The sequence below is a fragment of the Gossypium hirsutum genome, chromosome A05 (genome assembly GCF_007990345.1).
Source record: "Gossypium hirsutum isolate 1008001.06 chromosome A05, Gossypium_hirsutum_v2.1, whole genome shotgun sequence".
NCBI lineage: Eukaryota > Viridiplantae > Streptophyta > Magnoliopsida > Malvales > Malvaceae > Gossypium > Gossypium hirsutum.
The window spans coordinates 102,832,041-102,855,496 of NC_053428.1; the positions used below are offsets into that span (position 1 = coordinate 102,832,041).

The window sequence follows — 23,456 nt, forward strand, 5'->3', positions numbered from 1 at the left end:
GGGTGTTACACATTTATTTCAAGCAAATCTATCGATTTTCATTTATTCAAACGGGATTTAATATTCCTAAGCGTTTTCTGGTATGTGATCATTTCATACATCTTTAGCATTCATATAATTCATATGATAATATTCCACATCCATTTTGAGCATAAAAGCAACATTTCCATCGTTTACCCTTTTAACATCTATAGGGCATTATCGATTAATTTGAACATTTTTATTTAACGGGCTTGATCAGATATGTAATCATTTCACATATATATGAAATTTATACAGTTTACATAATCACAATCAAAACAAGCATGTAAATAAACATAATTTAGTTACACGAACTTATCTCGACAAAGGTTTGTGTACAAACATCTACTAATCCGACATTTTCCTCTTTTTCCTCGTTCTAACTTCGAATTGGTCTATCCGGATCTATTAAGAGTAAATTTTACATCAATTTCACACATCTCATATTTATTTTGACTCAATTCATATCCTAGGCAAAATTACCATTTTGCCCTTAACTTTTCAATAAATTACCATTTTGTCCCAAGGCTCGGAAAATAAAATTCATGAAATCCGACCCTCCACCCAAGCCTAGCCAAAATATACATGCAACTTTTACAGCACATACATTTCAAAAATTTCAGCATTTTCTATGGATTTTCACCATTTTTCACTTTAGTCCCTAAATCAAGTTTTCATGAAAAATTACTTTGTAAAAGTTGTTTATCTATCACCATTCTTTCATTTTCTACCATAAATTTCATATTTCCAGCATATACATTCTTGACCCAATTTTTATACCTTGATAACTTTTCAAATTAGTCCCCCAAATAGATAGATTAGACTATCCCGATTGCAAAAATATCAAAATTACTAAAAACAAGACAAGAAAACTTACCCAATTTGGCCATGAAAGTTTTTTATCTCTCTCCTAGGGTTTTCATGTTTATTTTGGGGAAAAATATGAGAAATTTTTTATTTTTATTTTCTTTTCATCTTTTTAATTAACTAATTTAGTTGAATTCCAATTTAGTCCCTAGCTTTTTTCTCATTTTCCATGGATGAATTATCCAAAAATATCTGCATACTTTTTATTAATAGTCTAATTACCATATAAGGACCTTATGTTTTGAATTCCATAGCTATTCGATCCTTCTAGCTACTAGAATTCAACTTTTGCATTTTATGCGATTTAGTCGTTCTCGTAATTAAGCACCTAATCGATAAAATTTTCTTTTCAAAATTTGCACATGACATTTCTAATATAATATCGATCATATAATAAAATAAAAATAAATTATATTTTTTGGCTCGAATTTGTGGTCCCGAGACCACTGTTTCGATTTCACTGAAATTGGGCTGTTACAACCTATCAGTTTGTTCCTTTCATTTTGGCCTTAGAGCTAGGTTAAGAGAAAATAGTGGACATGAGTAAAGAAAAAAAGTGAAGGTAGTCTCACAAAGATTCCCCATTTTGATGGTCTTCACTACAACCATTGGAGTGAGTTGATGGAGAATTTGCTGAGATCCAAAGGGTTATGGAACCTAGTTGAGATTGGGTTTGAGGAGCCTAGATTGTCGATTGTGCTGACCATCGCACAATAAGCACATCTGGATGAAACAAAAATGAAGGACCATAGGGTCAAGAAATATCTATATTAAGCCATAAATCGTGTGACTTTTGAGCAAATTTTGGATAGAAGAACTTCCAAAATTGTCTGGGATTCCTTGAAACGTAAATTTGGTGGAAATGAGACAGTGAAAAGGTCTCTTCTCAATAATTTGAGAAGAGAATTTGAGGTGTTAGAGATGAAGTAACAAAGAGACCATGCCTGACTCTATGATCGTAGAGAAAATTTTAAGGACCTTGATAGAACGATTCACCTATGTGGTGGTTTCTATCGAAGAGGCAAAAGATACACATACTATGTCGATTGATAAGTTACTGAGTTCATTGTTTGTGTACGAACAAAAGTTTAAGAGGATGGATAGAGAAGAAGGTCAGGCTTTAAAAGCTGTTGTTGCAGATAAAATGCTTGGAGGCAGATGACGTAGTGCATACAGAAGACATGGAAGAGGTAGAGGAAGATCATTTGACAAAGCTCTGGTGGAGTGCTATAAATACCACAATTGGGTATTTCCAGTATGAATGTCCAAGATAGGAGAGTAAAGGTAACTTTGTGGAACTGGGTGAAGAGGAAGAACTGCTCTTGATATCTTTTATGGAGACACAAGATTCAAAACAAGATGGTGTATGGTTCCTTGATTTAGGATGTTCAAATCATATGTGTGGAAATAAGAAATGATTCACATATTGGTCAAAGCTTTGACACAGTCAAACTCAAAAATGGTACAAAAATGGCATTAATGGGAAAAGAAAGTGTAAGATTGAAGATTAGAGGTATCAAAAAAATAATTTCTAAACTTTATTTTGTTCTAGAACTAAAGAATAATTTTCTTAGCATAGGACAGTGCTAGGAGAAAGAGATTGATATTCTAATTCATGGAGGAGAGTGCAAGTTATATCATCCACAAAGAGGGCTCATGGTGACAATGAGAATGACCAGCAATCAAATGTTGTACTTCTAACAACTGTTTTACCAAGCACATACTAGAAGCCACTTATTCTATCATGCTTTCAAACTATCACGGAAGATGTTTCTCACTTATGGCATTGCAGGTTCGATCATTTGAACTATAAAAGTTTACGAATAATGCAGTCCCAAAATTTAGTTCGTGACTTACCAACAATCATCATTCCAAACAAAGTTTGTACTCACTATCTGGTTGGAAAGTAAAACAGGGAGGAGTTGTCAAAGAAGAGTTCATTAAAAGCATCAAGAAAGTTGTAGCTGGTTCATGATCATATTTGTGGACCTATCACACCCTTCTCGATAAGTAGGAAGAGGTATTTGCTCAGCTTTATTGATGATTTTAATCGTAAGGTTTGGGTTTATTACTTATGTGAAAAATCGAAGACATTTGGAATATGTGAAAACTTGAAAAAATATGTTGAGAAGGAAAGTGGTGAGCTTATAACATGTTTACGCATAGATATGGGTGGAGAGTTCACCTCTTATGAATGTAATAATTTTTTAAAGAATAGTATTTGTAGACAACTAACTGCAGCCTACACCCCACAACAAAATGTGGTAGCAAAGAAGAGGAATTGAACCATTATGAATTCGGTTTGAAGCATGTTGTTTGAGAAACGGGTTTCAAGGGAATTTTGGCCAGAAATAGTTCAATGGAGTACCCATGTGATGAATGGAAGCTTAACAATAGTTAAGAATCGAAAAACACCAGAGGAGACATAAAGCAATGTTACACCATTTGTGGGCTATTTTCGAGTATTTGAGTGTGTTTCTCATGTAAATATGCTTGAACAAAAAAGAAAAAAGTTAGATGACTAAAGCTACAGTTGTGTTTTCTTTGGTGTGAGCAATGAGTCCAAGACTTACTAGTTGTATGATCTAGTCTCTAAGCATATTGTAATAACTCGCGATGTTGTCTTTGAAGAAGATAGATGTTGGGATTTGAGTCAAAATTCAGAGGAAAAAAACAAAGAGTTGGAATAGGGAGATAATATTTTTGAGAATAGTGATAATTCTTTTGAAAATGATACAAGTGAAGAAAAACCAAATATGGAGAAAGTAGTTCGAACTTCTCTAAATGGATCCCCACCAAGTCTGAACGCACTACTCGAGGTTGAAAGGAAAACTAGAAGAGCTCCGAAGTGGCAAAAAGACTACGTGAGTGGCACAGGATTGGTTCTTTTTTATGAACATGAAGAAGGTAACAACTTGGTTCTATACACCACGCTAGACTCGATCACTTTTGAAGAGGCTGCTGGACGTGAAAAATGGCTTGAAGCTACAGAACTTGAGATTCAAGCCATTGAGAAAAATGAAACATAGGAATTGGTGGAACTTTCAATTGGTGCAAAGAAGATCAGAGTAAAATGGGTGTTTAAAACCAAGTTAAATGAACTTGGTAAGGTTGACAAACACAAAGCACGCTTGGTGGTGAAAGGATATGCCCAAAAATATGAAGTTGATTACAATAAATTTTTTGCACCAGTTGCGAAATGGGATACAATCTGAATGATGATTGCAATAGTTGCACAAAAAGGTTAGAGTATTTATCAACTTGATGTTAAAAGTGCTTTCCTTTATGGAGAGTTTGTGGGGGTGGTTTTTATTGATCAACCATGTGGCTTTGAGAAAGAAGGGAATGAGCATAAAGTCTACATGTTGAAGAAGGCATTGTATGGTCTTAAGCAGGCCCCAATAGCATGATATAATCACATTGAGTCTTACTTTACCAATGAAGGTTTTGAAAGGTGCCCATCTGAACCGATTCTTTTCATTCAAATTGATTTGAAAGGTAGAATTTTTATTGCTAGTTTGTATGTTGGTGATCTCAGATTTACAGGAAATGATGAGGGATTGATTGAAGCTTTTAAAAATTCTATAATGCAAGAATTTGAAATGACTAATCTTGGGAGGATGAGATACTTCCTTGGAGTTGAAGTGTTACAGAATGAGAAGGGCATTTTTATTAGTAAGAAGTTTGCTAATAAAGTTCTTGAGAGATTTGATATATTTAGGTGCAATTCTATTAGAAGTACTATTGTTTCAGAAATAAAACTTGTGAAGGACGAAGATGGAGTTAGAGTAGATGTCACTGGTTACAAGAAAATTGTGAGAAGTCTTTGATATTTAACTATGACCAGACTAGATTTGATGTACGTGGTTGGATTGGTGAGTCAATATATGGAGAAACCTACTGAACTTCATCTTAGTGCAACAAAAAGGGTTCTTCGATATCTAAAGGGAACCTTAGAGCTAGGCATTTTGTACAAGAAAGATAGAACTTGAGAGTTAGTTGGCTATACAGATAATGATTATGTTGGAGACCAAGATGACAAAAAAAGTACTTCAGGGTATGCTTTTTTGTTCGGAGAATAAGCTGTTACATGGTCTTCAAGAAATAACCAGTGGTGACCTTGTCCACCACCGAGGCAGAGTTCGTAGCAGCATCAACAATATATGCATGTCAAGCAATTAGGATAAGGAGAGTCTTGAACGCTCTCAATCATCCTTAGAAAGAAAGTATCACATTGTATTGTGACAATGCTTCTACCATCAAACTCTCAAAGAATGCGGTATTACACGGGAGGAACAAACACATTCATGTAAGGTACCACTTCCTTCATGAGTTGTCTAATGATAAAGTTATCGAACTTGTTCATTATGGAATGGAGGAACAAATAGCAAACATCATAACCAAGGCATTGTAGTTGGAGACTTTTGAGAAGCTTAGAAAGAAATTGGGAATGTATGGAACAACAGAAGTAAACTGACTGCAAGTATGCAAAATAGTTTGGGGGAGGAATGTTTGAATTAGTCAATGTAAGGTTGTTCTATTTCTGTTTCAATAAGAACTAGTATATAGCACCAAACTGTTTTCTATATTTGTACGGTTGCTTGACGTGGATTTTATTTTGTTTTTTTATTCCATTTGTATAGTTATATATAACCCAGTACTTTGATTTCAATAAATGAAGCGTGAGTTTCATCTACTTAGAAAACCTGAATTTGTTCCTTTTAGTTGGAAGAAAGGTTATTTTTGAAATATATATATATATGGATTGTGATAGATCTAGAAATACGATTTGATGGGGCAAATTTTTTTTTTGAAAAATTCTTGAATTAGATTAATAGAAAAATAAAGCGTTTACAAAAGTTCTACCATATGAAACGACAACACAATAACCAATGTAAAAAAGTAAATAAATTAAACCTTTTCACTATTTCTTGTAAATAACTCAATCAATAATAAATGAGCTATTTCATCCCTCCTTTAAGGCATCTGAAACAACAAAACCAGGGGCTTCTGCAGAAAATAAAACGTCTCTTTCCAAGTATAAAAATCGAGACTTCCTTATCTTTTCATATCTCTCAAGCCTCAGACACTGAGAGAAGCCTGATCTGTTTGCTGATTGTCCATGTTTGCTATTCTATCGCGTATAAAGGCAGCCTCTCTAATAGATAAGTGTTTTCCTCTATTCGCAAACCCTCTTTAGCAAGAATGTGGGCCAGCTCGTTTTCGTTTCTAGTTACATGCCTAAACATACATCCAACAAAATCTTCATTGGTTTTCTTTACGTCGATTATATAGGCACTCAACACTAATCTTTCAATCACTCGTGCATGTAGCTTTTTTATCACCGAAAGATTATCTCTTTTAATCACAACCTTACTGAGACCCAAATCCAACCCCATCTGAACTGCCTCAAGATATGCTATTGCTTCCGCTGCAAAAGGGGTAGGTACGTGATCATTAATAATTGTTCTCGAACCAATTATCTTACCATGTGTATTATGGGCAACTAAACCTGAACAAGATTTGTTTGATCTAGAAAGGTAAGCCACATCGAAGTTAATCTTATGCCATGAGGGTTTAAGTGGTCTCCACCTCTCCAAACCAACTTGCCTATCAAGTAATTTTTCGTTAATCCCCTCGAAGTCTTTTACATGCGATCTGATGAAATTTGCTACTATGTTGCTTGATTGATGACTCCTATCATGAACAATTGTATTTTTGTCAAATTTATATTAGCATTGTTGACTGCATTTTTTTACTATTAAATTTCATGTATAATTATCCAATAATTAAAGTATACATTTATACATTTATGATTTGAAATATGACTAAAATTGAAGGGGTTGGTGTTTTTTGGGGGGGTTTGAAGAGGGCAAAATTTAAAAATTTTGAGGGGTTTAATGTAATAAAGTTCATCTTCAAGGGGCGCTATGTAAATTTCTAAAAAGTTAGGGAGGGTAGTGGTCCCCACCTACCCCTATATCTGCCAATGTATAGGGGCGAACAATCTGGAGCCAAATTTTTTTTTTTGGGGCAAAATTAAATTGTATATTTTTACAATAGTAAAAATATAATTTCACCATTTTAATAGTCTATATCTTTATAATTTTTAAAAGATTAAATCAAATTTTTATTTTGGGGACTCAAGTACAATTTTACTATTGCTAATTTAAAATTTTATAAATTATAAAGGGTCTAAATGAAAAATTTTCCATTTTAGGGGGGGCTGGGGCCCTTGCCAATCCCCTAGGCTCCGCCACAGGAGGTGGAGGGGCTGGCGGGGCTATCCTCTAAAATGGGAAATTGCTTCTTTAGGCTCTCAAAATTTTATAAAATTTTAAGTTAAAATATGATAAATTATAGTTTGCCTCCTCAGAAAATATTAAAATTTTAATGTAATCCTTTTTAAAAACATAAAAGTAAAAGTCAATAGCGGGATGAAATTGCATTTAATTTTTATAAAAGTATATAAATTATTAGAGGTAGAGTCACTTAATAGTTATTGGTAACTCTAAAAAAAGTCCTAGAATAAAGAATTAGAAATTCAACAATAAAAATTAACAAAACAAATGAAACAGTGGACTCTATCGAATAAGGGTTGCATTTGAATGGTTAATACATTCAACCAAACATGTTGTAGGTATCTTATATTAGATTTGTCTATGGGCAGGTCTGCCCAAAAAGTGAAAGGGTTTGGACAAAAATATACGCTAAAAAAATGGGATTGGAAAAACAGGCTAAGTCCTGAATAAGATTTATTGGGCTCAGGCCTAGCCCAACTTTGCAAAAAAAAAACTCCGTTGTTTTGCTGTTGTTTTTTCATTGTTTTGTTGTCATTTTCACTATTATGTTGATACTATTATGTTGTTATTGTTTGGATATTGTATAACTCTTGTTTTATTATTAATTTTGCTATTATTTTAGAGGCATTTGCTTATTAAGTTACACCACAACTATTTAGTGTTATTTAATTATAAAGATTTTTTAAAAAATTATTTTCAATTTTTTAGAAAATATTTATTTTAATGTTTTTAGTGTTTTTGATACGAGTAAATTGGACCGGGTCCAAGTTTAATCATTTTTATCCGAATCAGTCTTTAGCAAAAGTTTAAACTTATTTTTTGGACCGTACCTATCAATCGGGTCTAAAATTTTTATCAATTTCCCACTAATTCATCCAAGAATATATATATATTATTCTTTACCAAAATCTCACCCAAGTAAACTCCCAAAAAAGGGAAAATACACGCACGCAAAAGATAAATAGTTGGAAGAAAATCAGTAAAAAGAACACAGTTCAAAAATGTGGAAGAACAGAGAGGCGAGTTGAGCGTGATTACTAAAAAATGCACTCTTCAGTCTTGACAAAATAGATGCTCAAATACATTTTGGACTTGAAAAAAAAAAATCTTACACGTCATCTTTCACACCATCAATGTGGTTAGCACAAAGTTCAGAGATTTTATGGAAGTGTGCGACTTAAGGAATTAATTGATTGCTTATTTTCAATTAGAGGTTAAATTGAATTAGTAATTTTTTATTAAAAATTTAATTGATTATTAAATTATTTTATAGGAATTTTTATTATATTAAGTTTTTTTAAAATATTTTGAATAACAAAACCTATAATCTTTAGAAAAGTTTAATAAATAGACAATGAATGTTAATAAAATGATGTAAACAGATAAAATTTAATGTTATGACATAATGTAATTTATTTCGATTCAACTTTAGTTGAATTGATATTATTATTACAACAATAAAGAGGACGTAATTTCAAGTGCAATTAAGCACGTTTCTTTTCTTAAAAAATATGATTTATGCTAAATAAATAAATTTAAAGTCCAGAGTGTCGGAAAAGTCTTGCATTGATTGGTCAATCTAATAAATAATTAAAATTTTATTTTATTTATATTAAAATTTTATTGTATTTAAATATTTATAATTAAACTTATTTTTAAAACATTCGTTTTTATAAATGAACCAATCAATTTAAATTGATTAAATCGAAATTGGAATTCCATACGTTGGTTCTTTTCGATAGTACATACATTGGTTCCTTGATTGATTCTTACATTTGTTCATAGAAAAAGGACAATTAAAAACAAGGAAAATAGTGCATAAAGTGAAGTGAAAACATGTCTATGATTTCATCCATTCAATGAAATTGTTGAAAATCCTGTTAGAGCTACCATTTTCGCTAACACTGTTCATCACCGATCCCTTGAGTTGTAGTGCTTTAGCTTTGAATCTTTCATCATCTACCAATTGCTCAACCTTACCCTTAATCTCTTCTCGTGTAATGATCCCTCTTTCATCTCTGTTGAAGCTTAATCCAATCTTCCAAATGTCACAAATGTAGGTTTCGTTAATGAACTGATCAGCAAAGTAGGGCCAGCAAAGGAAAGGGATCCCATTGCTGAGACCTTCAACAGTGGAGTTCCAACCACAGTGGCTGATGAAGCAAGCAATGGATGGATGAGCTAGAACGGCTCGTTGGGGTGCCCATCCCACCATTTTCCCTCGACCTGCAACTCTCGCTTTGAACCCTATAGGGTAAAGTTCATCAGATTGAGTCCCTTCAGTGGTATCTGGTCTAACAACCCATAGAAATGGCCTGTTTGAGAGTTCCAGACCGAGAGCCAGTTCTTGGAACTGGATTGGGTCAAAAACCGTGAAGCTACCAAATGCCACATATATGACTGAGCCTGGAGGCTGTTGGTCGAGCCATTTCAAACAGGTTGCATCCTCAGGCCAAAAACTTCCGGTCAAGGGTCCAAGCTGGTTGGTTGCTGAGAGTGGACCAATGGGTAGGATCTCAGGGATTAAGCTAAGTGCTCCTGGTTCAAGGTCGAAAGTTGTGTTGCAGATTAGCCACTCAACATTTTCAACAGCTTTGTTGTTTCTCATAGCAAACTCGAATATATTCTTTTGTGCGGTGAAATCACCAAGACAAACCCACAAAAAGTTGTTAGGGTGCATTGCAGGTGTGTTTGGGTACAGTTGAATCATATTTTCTCCATTGATTGGAGTTCCTGCGCGCAAAATAAAAAATTTCAAACAATGTTGGTCAATGAATCAAATATCTCAGGAATGAATCAATAACTTGATTGTTATACATATTCACCATGTTTATCAATGACTTGATCATCAAGCAACTTATCGGTGCTAAAAAGCAAGGCCAAAAGCATAGCGGAAGCAGGCCAGAAAGCAACTCCAGGTATTTCAAACTCTGCAGCAATGTCAAGTGCCCATCCCATGTTCACATCAGCTATGACACAACTGATCTTATTATCTTCAGATCCAATAATCTTCTTCACCAGCTTCTTCAGCTCCAATGGCATCACTTTGCTGATTCCATAGGTTAACTTCCCTAATTGCTTCCTATCCTCATCGGGTTCCATGCCGTCGGGGATCGAAACCAGACGAATTGAGCCCTCTCCATCAACCTTGTTGCCGAATGCATCCTTCACTCTCTTGTGATTGAAATCCGTGTTGACAAAGGTGATTTTGAATCCATGGCTAACCAAGTTATGAGAGAGCTCCATTAGAGGAATTACATGGCCTTGTGCTGGATATGGTATTGCTAGAATATGAGGATTGCCCATTTTCTGCTTTCTAATTCTCTCTATACAAGACTCTGGACTAAAGATTATGTTGGTTTTATAGAGAGATTTTGGTAATCCCCAATAACCTTATTGGAAATGTTAGTTTTTGTTTTCTTTTGGTTGGAGATTCTCTCAAATAGGGTGTTGGATATACACTCAATAGGGGTTGTAATTTAAAAATATATACATCAAAATCAAATTATGCTTTGGTTAAAATGTTAAAAAGATATTGAATATCATGATTTTTTAAGGTTTAAATTTCATTGGATAAACTACGTAGTTAGTGACTCAAATTTCATAAGTTTTTATTTTTGGTATCAAAAATAAAAAAATTTCATTTTAAGCACTACTATTACCAACCATTCATTTTAATAATCCACCAATAACTTGAAGTTAGACAATGCTATTTTGCACTCATTTTAATCACCCAACTTTAGTAAAATTTTATTTTAACCATTCATTTTCTTTTTTTCATTTTAGAATTAATTTTATTTTTTCAGAAAAAAATCCTGAGATTTTACTATAATTGAATTATTTAGCTGCAGGGATGAAATTTAAGTTTTTTCCTATAAGTCAATTTCCTCTAAAAACCTATCTTTTTTCATGTAAAAATCAAAGCTTTTCCTTCTTTTACTAGAAAAAAATAAAATTAATTCAAAAAATAAATTAAATAATTTCCCTGTAAAAACCTATGTAGTTTTCTGTAAAACTTAAGTTTTTCGCTTTTTATCAAAAAAAAAACTAAAATTAATTTTAAAAGGGAGGAAATTAAAAAGGTAATTTGGTTTCTCAAATCTTAGGATTTTTTCTTTTTAGTTAAAAAACTAAATTAATTTTTTAAAAAAATAAAAAAAATAAAGGAAATTAAAAAGATAGCTTGACTTTTTCTTATAAAAATATAAGTTTTTTCCTGTAAAAATTCAAGTTCTTCTCATAAAAGTTCAAGTTTTTCTCTTGGGAAAAAATAAAATTAATCCTAAAAAAATGAAAGAATTTAAAAAGATAAAATGAAAATGAGTGACTAAAAAGTTACAAAAAATGAACATTAAATGAATCGCAGGAGACCACAATGAAAACGGTTATTACTAGCAGTCCCTAAAATACAATTTTTTTTTATTTTTAATGTCTAAAATAAATTTTTATGAAAGTTAAGTGAGAAACTATATAGTTTACCCAATTTCATTATATGTATTTTTTAAAATTGTATATAAATATATATAAAAAAAAAGACAAAAACAACCTAAAAATATTTGTTAATAAGACTCTTGTTTAATTCTACATCGTTTGTTTGCAGGAAAAAAGAAAAAAAATGGTATTAATCATTTCATAATTTGGTGATTAACAAAGAAGTTTGGATAAAAAATAATAATTTATTTATTTTCTTTTTTTGCAAATTAACCAAAACAAAACAAAATAAAATTTGTGTTTTCATTTTCAATGACTTGGGTGCTTCTTCCTGGGAATCATCGTGCATTATTTGGCTTAGCATTGCATTTGGGGTGTTTTATTTCCAATTTTGGAATCTTATAAACATTAAACGACATTTCTTTCATTTTTAGTTTACCGAACTTTTGCATATGATTCAATTAGCAGGCCTTCAAGGAAATTTATGTAAATACAAATCGCATAATAACTTTTTTTTACCTTCTAATTTTACAAAAGAGTCATTTTAATCATCAATTTAATTTTTATCTTTTTTAACTCTTAAGCTTATGTTTTTTGTTAAATCACTTAAAAATGAATAGAAATATTAACGTATTTTAACTTTTCTAATGTTGAATATACATGGATGACATGTCAGCATTCAATTAATTTTTAATTTTTACAAATTTTAAAAAATATTTTTAATTATTAAAATTATTTAAAAATTATATTAATTAGAAAAATATTTTTTAACATTTAAAATTTTAAAAATTAGATGTTAACATATCATTTATATGATAACCCACGTATATGTCACGGCAATAAAATTAACAAAAACATTAATTTTTCTATTTATTTTAGAACAATTTGATAAAAATATAAATTTAAAAATTAAAATAAATATTTTCTAATTGAAAGGCCAAAATAGTCCTTATATCAATACAAAATAAAGTTGTTTATTATTATGAGGCAATAATTGGTGAACAAATGATGTGACAATGAGTTCATAATTCATAAATGTTAAAAACTTTTGTTTTATATAAATTCTAAAAATATTTGCATACGACTCGTGTGTTTAAATTATTTTTATGTCAAAATAAAATAAAATGATTATAAATATGAGGAACATCCATGATAATGTTAAAAAATATTTGGCGTGATACTATATATAAACCTCTGTATTCAGAGCCTGATTTAGGGGCACTGGCAGGCGTTCGGACCTTTAAAATAGAAATTTTATTATATTAGTCTTTTAAATTTTTAAAAATTTTAAATTAATAAAGATAAAATTACACTTTATATTTAAAAATAATAATAATTTAATTTAATTTTTTAAAAATTATAAAAATATAAATAATTTAATTTTTTACCACTAAATTCTTTTCTGACTTCGCCCCTATTAGTATTGATATAACTTTTTGTTTATTGCTGAAACATCATTTTAAGTTTTAATTTAGAAAATTAACATCAAGGAAGTTATATAGATCACATCACTCTAATTTACAAAATATTTTTTAGTAATTGCGGTCTGACAAATTATTGGAGGCATGGAAATTATGCACATTAATTATCCAGGAAAATGAAAAACAATTGTGTGAGTTATCATGACAAACTATTTCACATAAATTATGATTTTCTTTTAAAAAAATAATGTCAATTTTCTTGTTGATAAAGAAACATTTTTATATTTAATATATTATAAATTGGTTATTAAACTATTAGAAAGTTGCAAGTTAGTCATTGGCTCGTTAAGCTGTTAACAAACACCGGATGTAGAGATAGGTAAATTTGTAATTTTTCCACTAAACTATTATCAATTTTACAATTTAATCATTCAATTTCAAAAAGTTACAAGCTGGATGTTGAATTATTAGTAAGCTTATATGTTTATACCTTGTTCACTCAATCCTTGCACCGTTATTCCCTAACTTAATAATTCAAACAATACTAATAACTCAAGCCTTAAACCCTAATAAGTCCAGTGTTAACTAGAGTTGTCCATGGGTCGAGCCGAGGCCAAGTTCCAAAAACATTTACATGCCCAAACCTGTTTTCGGGTTGACTTGACCCACCCAAAAAAACCATTTATTACTAAAAAAATAAAAAAAAATATTAAATATATATTTAATTAATATTTTATATATTTCATAATTAAATTAAAAAAATATTTTTATTACTTGAATTGAATTCGGGTCAAGTCGAGCTGAAGTTCCAAGCTCAGCCCAAGTCGAGCTAAGCCTATTGGGCAGGCGAGCTACCTAGCCCTTAGACAAGTCTACTGTCAACCCCATGCCCCATCTATAACCAAACTGACTTAGCAATCCTTTATTATTAACCCACCTACCATTTTTCCTTTGGCTAAAACTATAACTCAAGAAAATTCACAATTAAAGTATTCATACAATCTTTACCCCAAATTAGTAACCAAATATCACCAAAATCATAATCAAAGCAAACAAAAATACCAAAAAAGCAAATAAAAAAAATGTCTCTTGTTTCAGCAAGCCTCAAACTTGACCTACATAAGCAAAAGGAAAGAATAAAATCAGAGAAAAAGAATACATAGATATAAAAGGAGACTCAAACACACAAAGTTCAATCAGAAGTTAATTGGAGAGCTCCAAACAACAGAGGCTCAATCCAAAATTCCAAATGTCCTAAGAAGAGGAACATATTGAAGTTAGGCGACCATTCAACCATTGGACAAAGATTGGAGAACACCTCCATTAAGGGTCTGAGTTTAAATCAACGAAGTTTTAGACCATTTCAAAGAAATTTAAACCATAAAATTAAAAGAGGGAAAAAGCTTCGGTTTAGTGTGTTTTTCATTGTGGAGGAGGAGGTCAGATGGTGGCAAGATTACCGAAACACAATTGTGAAGGAGGTCCTTAAAACCCTAAACTTTAAAATAGTTCAGTGACCAACTTGTAATTTTTTTGAAATTGAGTGGTCAATGTGTAAACTTACTAATAGTTGAGTGACCTTGGGTGTTGTTTCCCTTATGATGATGAATAGTGAGTTAACGACCATCAGACATCCATTAAAAATTTAACACCCCAGTGACTTAAATGATAACTTACAAATAACTTAATAATCAATTTTTAACTTTTTAAAATTGAGTGACCAAAATGTAAATTTATTAATAGTTGAATGACCTTAAGTGTAGTTTACTCTTTTATATATTTTGATTTCAAATTCAAGTTTGGAAGTTTAATTATATTAATAAGTATTAGAGAAGAATATGTTTTTGAATAAAATTATTAATTAATACAGAAGGAAAAAATTAAAAAGAAATAGAAATATTATAATAAAAAAAATAAAATAGTAAAAACTCATCCGATCTTACAAGTTATAGGTTGAGGGGTGTAGTAGATTATGAATAGTAGTATAGAGGATGATATTCTGTATGGTTAGTGAATTGTGTTGACAAATTCAACCACTTTTTTTGCTAAGAGAAAAATGGATCCCATTGATTTATGTACATGAGAATTTTGTGTGTTTGATTTCTTTTGTTCTTACCCTCAAAAACATCTGTAAAACAACATCTACAAAAAGGCATTTCTCTCCTGAATAAACACCACATGTCAAATTGGGAACCTCAACACTCTTCCAAATGTCAAGAAAAAGAACTAGTCTTTGGACATAAATGTTTTGTGCTGCATCTTAACTTTTAAAAAACAGAATAAGTAAATTTTCATTCATCAATATGATACAAATGCTTGGCACTTGAACACCAACTTGCCATTGCAAAGTTGTATTGAGAATTCTAGTTATTGTTGAATCACCACTGAATTATCCACCTAAACATAATGTTGTTGACCCAGCATGCTACTACTAGTCAAATACCAAAGCATATGTATGTGAATCGTGAATACCATGGTACATTTCCTTGAAAAATTCAAACAAACACAGGAGAATTTTCTCAGTTGACTTATTTGGCCTTTAGCCTCAGCATCTTTAAGAAAGAAAACCAACAAAGCTTCGTCTAAATTCAGTGTCTCTTAGTTGAATTCATTTATCTCAACAAGACATTTCAAGTTGACATAGTCTAGGACTTTTCCTGTTATCAGGTTCTTTGTCGTTAGGCATTCACTTGCGTCACAATTCTTATATTCATGTATCATAAATGTATGGTCCTTACTGAATTCCTAACCAAAAACTTTATGAAATAAATGCTTTGAACCCAAGTTGGCTGACAGGTATGAGCCCCCAGCAAGTTGTCTTGTAATTGTTGAACTGCTTTGAATTTGGCCCAAAGACAATGATTTGCCATTTTGTCATCTAAAAATTAATGAGCAGCACAAATGTGCAAATCCAAGCCAAATGACATTGATCTAAATCTAGTTACAAGAATGGGATTACAATCGGTTTCTTTTCGACCGGAAACCTAACCGACATACAGAATTACTTTAATCCATCTGTTTATTTGATCAAACTGAAAAAGAAAATACAAAACCTGTATTTACCTACGTTATTATATCATAGAATCATCTCCTATTGGGATTATGCAATGATTTTTGGGATCCCTCAAACAAGTCTAACAAGTAATCCTGTAGCTCTTCAGCATTGTACCTAATATGTTTCTCGCCGATGTGCTGCATTTGTCTTCCCACGAATGTTCGATAAGCTTGGATTACTTTCAGGGACGTTGAAATTCGTAAATCTTCACGGAGCTGAACATCTGTGATGAGCCATGCCGTCTGTGTTTTATAGACCTCGTCGAAAGCAACATAAAAGCTTCGCAATCTCTCCCTGAGAACTGTCCTTGAGGTAGAACCAGAGCTGGAATTGCTCTCGTCCTTCAGTAAAGAGAGAATTGAACTCCAAGTAGCTCTCTCGTAGCTCATCGCATGTTGTTGGAATTTCCAGTTGTGTTTTCGAATCCACTTATCTCCGAATATAAGCCTAAGTTCGGAATTCTTAACCTTTTGAGCCATGTAATATATATTGTTCATCAAAAAGAAGTGTTGCAATGAAGCATCCCGATATAATTTTGATTTCTCGTCTAGGTTGGCTTCTAGAACAGAAGTGAGTGACTGGAGATGGAGTGCCATTGGAGAACAACTGTCAGAGAAATATTCAGTTATGCTTTCCTCCCTTGTAGCTGGACTCGTATTGGGGGAGAGTGAGGTAGCAGCGGCTCCATCATGGTTCTTGAGGAGTAAATTTAGGGTCTCGTTATAATCTGCAAGAAGCCGGATGTAATTCATAACGTATTTGGTCAAATGGTGAACTCCCCCTCCTGCAAAAGGGCTTGTTGACGCATTTGTCGCAATGGCATTCTCAAATTCAAGAAACGTGACCCTTACAGTATCAGCCAATCTCTTCAAAACTTCTTGATACTCGATTCTAATAGAAGAACCAGCCTCATCCGAAAACAATGCATTAATGTCCAGAAGAAGATCTGCAAGCACCTCATACATGTCTAGAATTCGAACTAGCCTTTCTGGTTGATGAGAGCCAATTGAGATGGCCTCGACAAAGTTCAGAAGCTGTAGCATTGGAGCCTTTGCTGCCTCAACAAAACATACCGAATTGGATGATCCAAGCTCTGCAAAAGTCTGGTCACAGAGCCACTTCTCGCTCACAAGATAGGGCCGAACAAAGACCTTCATAGCTCTAACCCATCTCTTGATTTTGGAATTCAAGGTTCCCCACTCCATCTTGAGCACGTCTTCGATGCTCAATTTCTCGATTTCAAGGTTGAAGAGACACTCATCCAACGCATCCTTTCGAACAAGGATGTATACCTGGCGACATTCGTGGTCATAATTCGAACTGAACATCAAATTGGCAATGCATTTGAGATCAGAAATCACATCTGGACGAACCAAATCAACGATAAACTCCTCTGAGTTCCTACTGATGCTATCTCTGAGGGTAGACTCCTCAACAGACTCATCACCAAAAGAAACTATCGAGCCCTCTTCAACAGCATCATCCTCACTCGAACGGAACGACATGGGCTCTGGCTCAAAGGGTTGCCTATGGTGAACAAGTACATGTTTGAACTCATCCTCAAGCCTCTGCATTGCCATCTGAAGAACATCATGAGCCCTGCATAACAAATCTTTCTCTTCTTGGCTACTCAAGCACTGATTCTCCAATCTCTCTGTCAACTTCCGAGCTCCGTCAACAGCATTCAGATATTCGGCAACTTCATCCGGACCCGAATCCCATATCATAGAATCATCTGATTCCCAACTCATAATCTTCTCCTCAACAACACTCAACTGCTCTTCAATCCCACTTTTCTTACCCTCAACCATGTTATCCTCAACTGTAGCCATTGTAGATAACTGGCTACCAAGATCTGCTAATATTTTCTTGACATCTTTTGTAAAGTTCTTGTTAGAACCCAACGCTTTCACTATATGCTCCGCCGCAGCAATTAAATTTTCCTCTCCTTCTAATGATGTAGCCGTAGATTCATAATCACCCATTGCCATAATCAAAACCACAACAAACTCAAACAAAGCTCACATAAACTGCTTAAAGCCCCACAATCTGAATGAAAATCCAACAGTAACACCGGCCTGGATCACAATTTCAAGCTATTGAATCAACAAATTGATAAAAATGGAAGCTTTTAAAAGAACCCAACAGATGAAAGGACATAAAAATCAGAAAGAAGAACAAAAATACATCAAATCAAGCTAAAATCTAAAGAACCCATTTTTTTTTAAAAGACACAAATCATTTGGAAACTAAACTTATATCAAACAACCAACTTCAAAACAAAAAGCAGCTGCAGATATGTAATGAATTTAATACAAAAAGGAAAGCTCCTTTTGTAGCACAAGAAAGCAAAAGAAGATGAAAGAAATGTTTTTGAGTGTACGGAAAGTAAAAAGGAAGAAAACCAAAAGCAGAGAACTGACCTTAAAATTGGGAGCTTCGTGGTAGATTCAGTTTAGAAAATTGAAGCTTTTTAGTTCCAAGTTTGTAAGCTAAACAAATCTCTCTTCCCTCTGAGAAATTTCAACTTTTTCAAGTCTTTGCCAAGTTCGTGGCTTTGACTAGTTTTGTCTTGGCAGAAGAAATGGAAGAAAAAACAGAAAAACAATTATCTAATGTCAATGTGTGTATATTAAAATTTCTATAATAGCATATACAACCCACCTTGATTTTTTTTTTTTTACAACAAACTCATATACTATTATATGATTTGCTTGACTTAACCTTAAAAAATGACCAAAATGTCTTTTTCTAATTGCAAGTATTTTGGCTTTAATTTGTCCACATCTTCTTTTTTTTTACTTAAATTTTCTAATGCTTTCTTTTAAAACTTCAAGAAACTATAATTATTATTGGTTGTATGGATGTGTTAAGTTGATATGAAGTCGTAAGGTTCCGAGTGATCTTATAATAATTTAAATTCAAAAAAATTTAAGCATAATAAAATTAAATTTAAGTCCAACAAAGCCTGAGCTCATAATGATTTGAGTATAAGACCAATCTAGTTCAAGACAAATTCAATACAAAATCTAAATAAATTCAAATTTATAATTAAGCAACCGGGATAAAAATTAAACATTAATAGTAAAATATCTATTATTATATAATATTTTAATGTTTAATGCATATATATATATAAACCAAATTGAAAAAAAAAATCAAGGAACGAAATATGGTTGAGGGGCAAATCAGCATTTAGCTCTTTTAGATTAAAAATACTAATATATGGATTTTTTTAAGGAATAATATCTGATTTTTTAGATTAAAAATACTTGTAACCAATGATACATTGGTCAATGCATTTGATATTATAATTGAATACGCAAAAACAAAATGTCAGACTTCAAATCTATCCATTACATTATGTTTTGTGAATGATATTGTTTAGATTTTTCTAATTTGACCAAAGATAGTTTTGTCCAAATCCATTTGGGTTAACTTTTTCCTTTTCCTTCAAATCATGGAAAATGCTAGCTTATTTTGATTAATATCATCAAATTTTAAACTCTATTCAACTTACTACTTTTGTCTCAAGTAATTGTATTTATTTATGTCTTGTCCCTTCTAATTTAACTAGGAGTTTACAAATACAATTATGGGTATAGTAGAATTACTAGACAATGTAGGTTGAATCAACTTGAAAACTAGAATATATCTAGACAAGATTGAAAAGTGTATAAATTTTAATTTATTTGTGATATTTCTCCTCTTGAATTATGTTATTTAAGTTTTTAATTATATTATTTAAATTTAAATTTTATTAATTATGAATTTAGGAAGAAAAGTGGACTCAAAAGCTTATTTTTAGCAAGTTTTGTAGTTTAGACTTTCAACATGATAGTTCTTTAATATTTTGGTCATAACTTGACGTGAAAAAATTTCGTTTTGGACCTATAAGATACAATTTCTAAGGGAATTGAAAGCTCTAACCAAAGTTATTTCATGACTTGTCGGGTAAGAAGGTGTCTAAAATGGTTTGGAAGTTTGGCATGAAACTTAGTCAAGAAATCTAGAAAATTTTTGCTTTGTTTGATTAATGATATTTCCCCCTATAAATAGACATTATTAAGTTAGTAGTCATATTATACCTAGACATAACCGTTCTTAGTATTTTTTGCTTTGGTATTTTCTTTACCTTTTGGATTGCTAAACTCTTTTTCTAGTCAAAGGAACTTTGAAGTTTAATTTTAAAAGTTGGTGAGATCAAATTGCTCTTCATCTTTTCTTTGTTCTTTAATATTTACTTATCTTCTGTTTTAATTTCAAATATTCAGTTTTATTGAATATTGGTATCGTATTTGATTGCTTAAAATATTTGTCTTGTCAGTTAGAATAGTTAAATTCGTAATTGTTTAATTGCTTCTAATGTTTGTGACGAATATCATGATTCGGTATAAGCTACGTATGCAATTCAGGTTATATAGACATTTGATCTAATCTAAATGAACCTCACTTTTGTGTGTTTGTTGGTTAGAATTAGATCTCTCTTGTTCTTAATACTATTAGTAAGCTAAAACTTAAGTGTGAAATTATAGGGTTATTTATTGATAAGGGGAATAATTTCAACGAGCTTCTCTTGGTTATCGACATGGTAATGAGAGATTGGTTGTTGGGTATGACATCGATAACTATAACTATTTATTAAAGAACATTGAATTTATCTTTGTATCGATGATCAAACTCATGAATCAAAAGTAAGATTTTATCTTTAATTAGTCATCATATTGGTTTTTCTTAAATTCAAATTGCAATATGTTTTTTGATAATTTTAATTTTAATTTTAGTTTTTAATTTCAAAACCCCATTTTGTTTTTATTTTGCTTGTTTTATTAAAGAAATAAGATTATCACCAGTCTTTATGGATGTGACATTTCTTAACTATCATACAAATTTTGAAGTTGTTGTCAAGGATTGGTATCAATAATTTTATTTCCTTTTAACATCCTTAACCCTTGGTTATGGTTTCATATTCTCAACACTTCAGCTTCAAATAGGACACCACAAGAAGAATAAATGAGGTAAATGTTTCTTCTCTTGATAATCAAATTTCTAAACTAACTTCTTTTATTTGACAATTGACTATAGGAATTCTCAATAAGTGAAGGCTTGTGGGATTTATGTGAATTACAGTTACTACATTAATATGTGTCCCACATTCTAGGAAGATTCCTATGAGTGTGACAATGCGACTTGAGGATTTCTTGGTTGGCCATAATGACGATATGATCCTTATGTCAATTTTTACAATCATAGGTTGATAGATTATTTGGATTTTGGCTACGAATGCCATCTACTCCCTCTCAATCATCTTTTTCTAATTCAAGCATGTCTATTGAAGAAACTGTTAAATCACTTATTACTAACACATACAAATTTGAATAGGAGACAAAGGCGAGCATTCAACAATTTCAACAGGAGATGAGAGCGAGCACTCAGAACCTAGAGAGGTAGGTTAGTCAACTAGCAACTACAGTTAGTAGATTGGGATTCTAAAGAAAAAGAAGTTGAAAAAAAGATTGTTCCTCCCAAAGAATAAAGTGGTCAGCCTAACACCAAAGAACCAAACTCATTTATGAGAAAACTTCCTTTCCCAAAAAGATTTTCCAAACCCAAAGAAGAAGGGGAGGAAATTCTTGAGATTTTCTATAAATTCAAAAATAAAATAAAAGATGAAGTCATGAAGTGGTTGAGGATGACATAATAATGCAAAACGATAGCTATTTTTTGAGCCTATACAAATTGATCTTATATTTTCTCTAAATATCTTTCAGCCTCGCAAAAAAAAAATGAGAGTGTTAAAAGTTCTTCCACAAATTTTTAGTTTCTTATGTTTAATTTATCTTTAACCATCTTGTACTTTCTACATGTTATGTCAAATAATCACCATCCTTCAACTCAATCATGTACTTTTATTGTATTAGAATTATAACTGGGTGTAAGAATGGTTGTGAAACACCTATTTTCTTGACCTGATAACCGGGTTTGGGTATCGGATGCTACACTGAACCAAAGGACTTAACAAATTTTCAATTTCTAATTTAATTACATAATCAACAACTCAAATTTCATAATTAAATTTGCTAATACAACTTGTACATAACTGATGATAAACCCCTTTTAACTTAAGTATTCATGGGAACTTGGTGAGTTACGTCAAGACTAAGTGGCTTATCAAAATCTGCCACGTCTAAGGAACTTACCTGATACTTCTTCAGCCTTTGACTCATCCAGTTCACATTTGGTTAGTTCCCAACCAACTTTTCTCACAAATCAATCGGTACAACACCATATTGTTCACTAGAGGTATCATGCCTTCTGGCGTGGCCTCAAACCTCATAACCATCCTTTTTCGTAACCTTACTTTCGTTTCACTTACCATCCTAATCTGACTAGGAATCATTGTCTAATTATTTCCATATCAGAGCCTACCCATTCTATACGCTAAAAATGCATTTGGGCGACTACTACCACTTAGTTAAATATACCTCCCTATGGTTCCTTAACTGTTTCTATTACAAAGGGTCGTATAAATAAAACATTCTTGGTTCACCTATTCTATACGCCAAAATAGGCCTTTTTGGGTGAACACTTCTTCATTTGTCATTTTTTATATAAATATACGCCAAATTTAGATATTTATACACTCTTACCATTATTCTTCGAATCATTGTACTTAACTTAGCCATAAGTTTCTCTCCTCCATAATACACTAGACTAAGGTGTTACAAACATGCTCGGAAAGAAACTTATACTTAATCCAATCCTAACATTGGACAACTTAAAACTATTATTTTAAGCCTTATTCTTATAGACTATATTTCGAGCTTTCAAGACTTCGCCCAAGAGCGTACTCGTGAACTTTTGCTTCTTAAATGAATCCATCACTTTACTTATTCAAAACTCATTCCAAAATTTTTACTTCTAAAATAATACCCAAATACTAGGGCTTCACCGAGCGAGATGTTACAACTCTCCCCCACTTAGAAAATTTCATCCTCGAAATTTCTCATCTTTCTCAAAATTCTATTGCCTAAGTAAGATGGTTGTTTATAGCCATCTCTCATCAGAAACAATTCAACTTTTTTATTAGGTTTCCAATGCCTCTCTTTTAATGGCATATCCCTCAAAAATCTCCTTAGAAATTACTAGTTATCTGTTTTTGAAGAAAAAACTAAAATTTGGTGGCCAAACACTTAAATTTGAATCTCACATGATTTTCCTAGACAACTATCACACTCTCGTTGGAGAATTGGAAAAGTTGCCTAAACTTAACTTATCATTCATGACTACTCGCATTCAATCTGTCGTTTCAACACTTATTTCTTATGTCAGTTGTCATTATCTTATACAAGGAAGTTG

The 23,456-nt window shown here is 32.0% G+C and overlaps 2 protein-coding genes across 2 annotated transcripts; both read right to left on the reverse strand.

The window, feature by feature from the left end:
- Nucleotides 1-8,908: 8,908 nt before the first annotated feature.
- On the reverse strand, nucleotides 8,909-10,608 carry LOC121229622 (UDP-glycosyltransferase 83A1). Its single transcript, XM_041114331.1, has 2 exons — nucleotides 10,016-10,608; nucleotides 8,909-9,923 (listed from the first exon to the last, which is right to left on the reverse strand). The coding sequence occupies exons 1-2, from the start codon at nucleotides 10,494-10,496 to the stop codon at nucleotides 9,031-9,033; spliced, it is 1,374 nt and encodes a 457-aa protein (XP_040970265.1). The 5' UTR covers nucleotides 10,497-10,608; the 3' UTR covers nucleotides 8,909-9,030.
- A 5,336-nt stretch (nucleotides 10,609-15,944) lies between these two features.
- On the reverse strand, nucleotides 15,945-18,764 carry LOC107959764 (exocyst complex component EXO70E2). The gene is made up of 2 exons (XM_016895901.2): nucleotides 18,521-18,764; nucleotides 15,945-18,175 (listed from the first exon to the last, which is right to left on the reverse strand). The coding sequence occupies exon 2, from the start codon at nucleotides 18,086-18,088 to the stop codon at nucleotides 16,127-16,129; it is 1,962 nt and encodes a 653-aa protein (XP_016751390.1). The 5' UTR covers nucleotides 18,089-18,175; nucleotides 18,521-18,764; the 3' UTR covers nucleotides 15,945-16,126.
- Nucleotides 18,765-23,456: the final 4,692 nt, after the last annotated feature.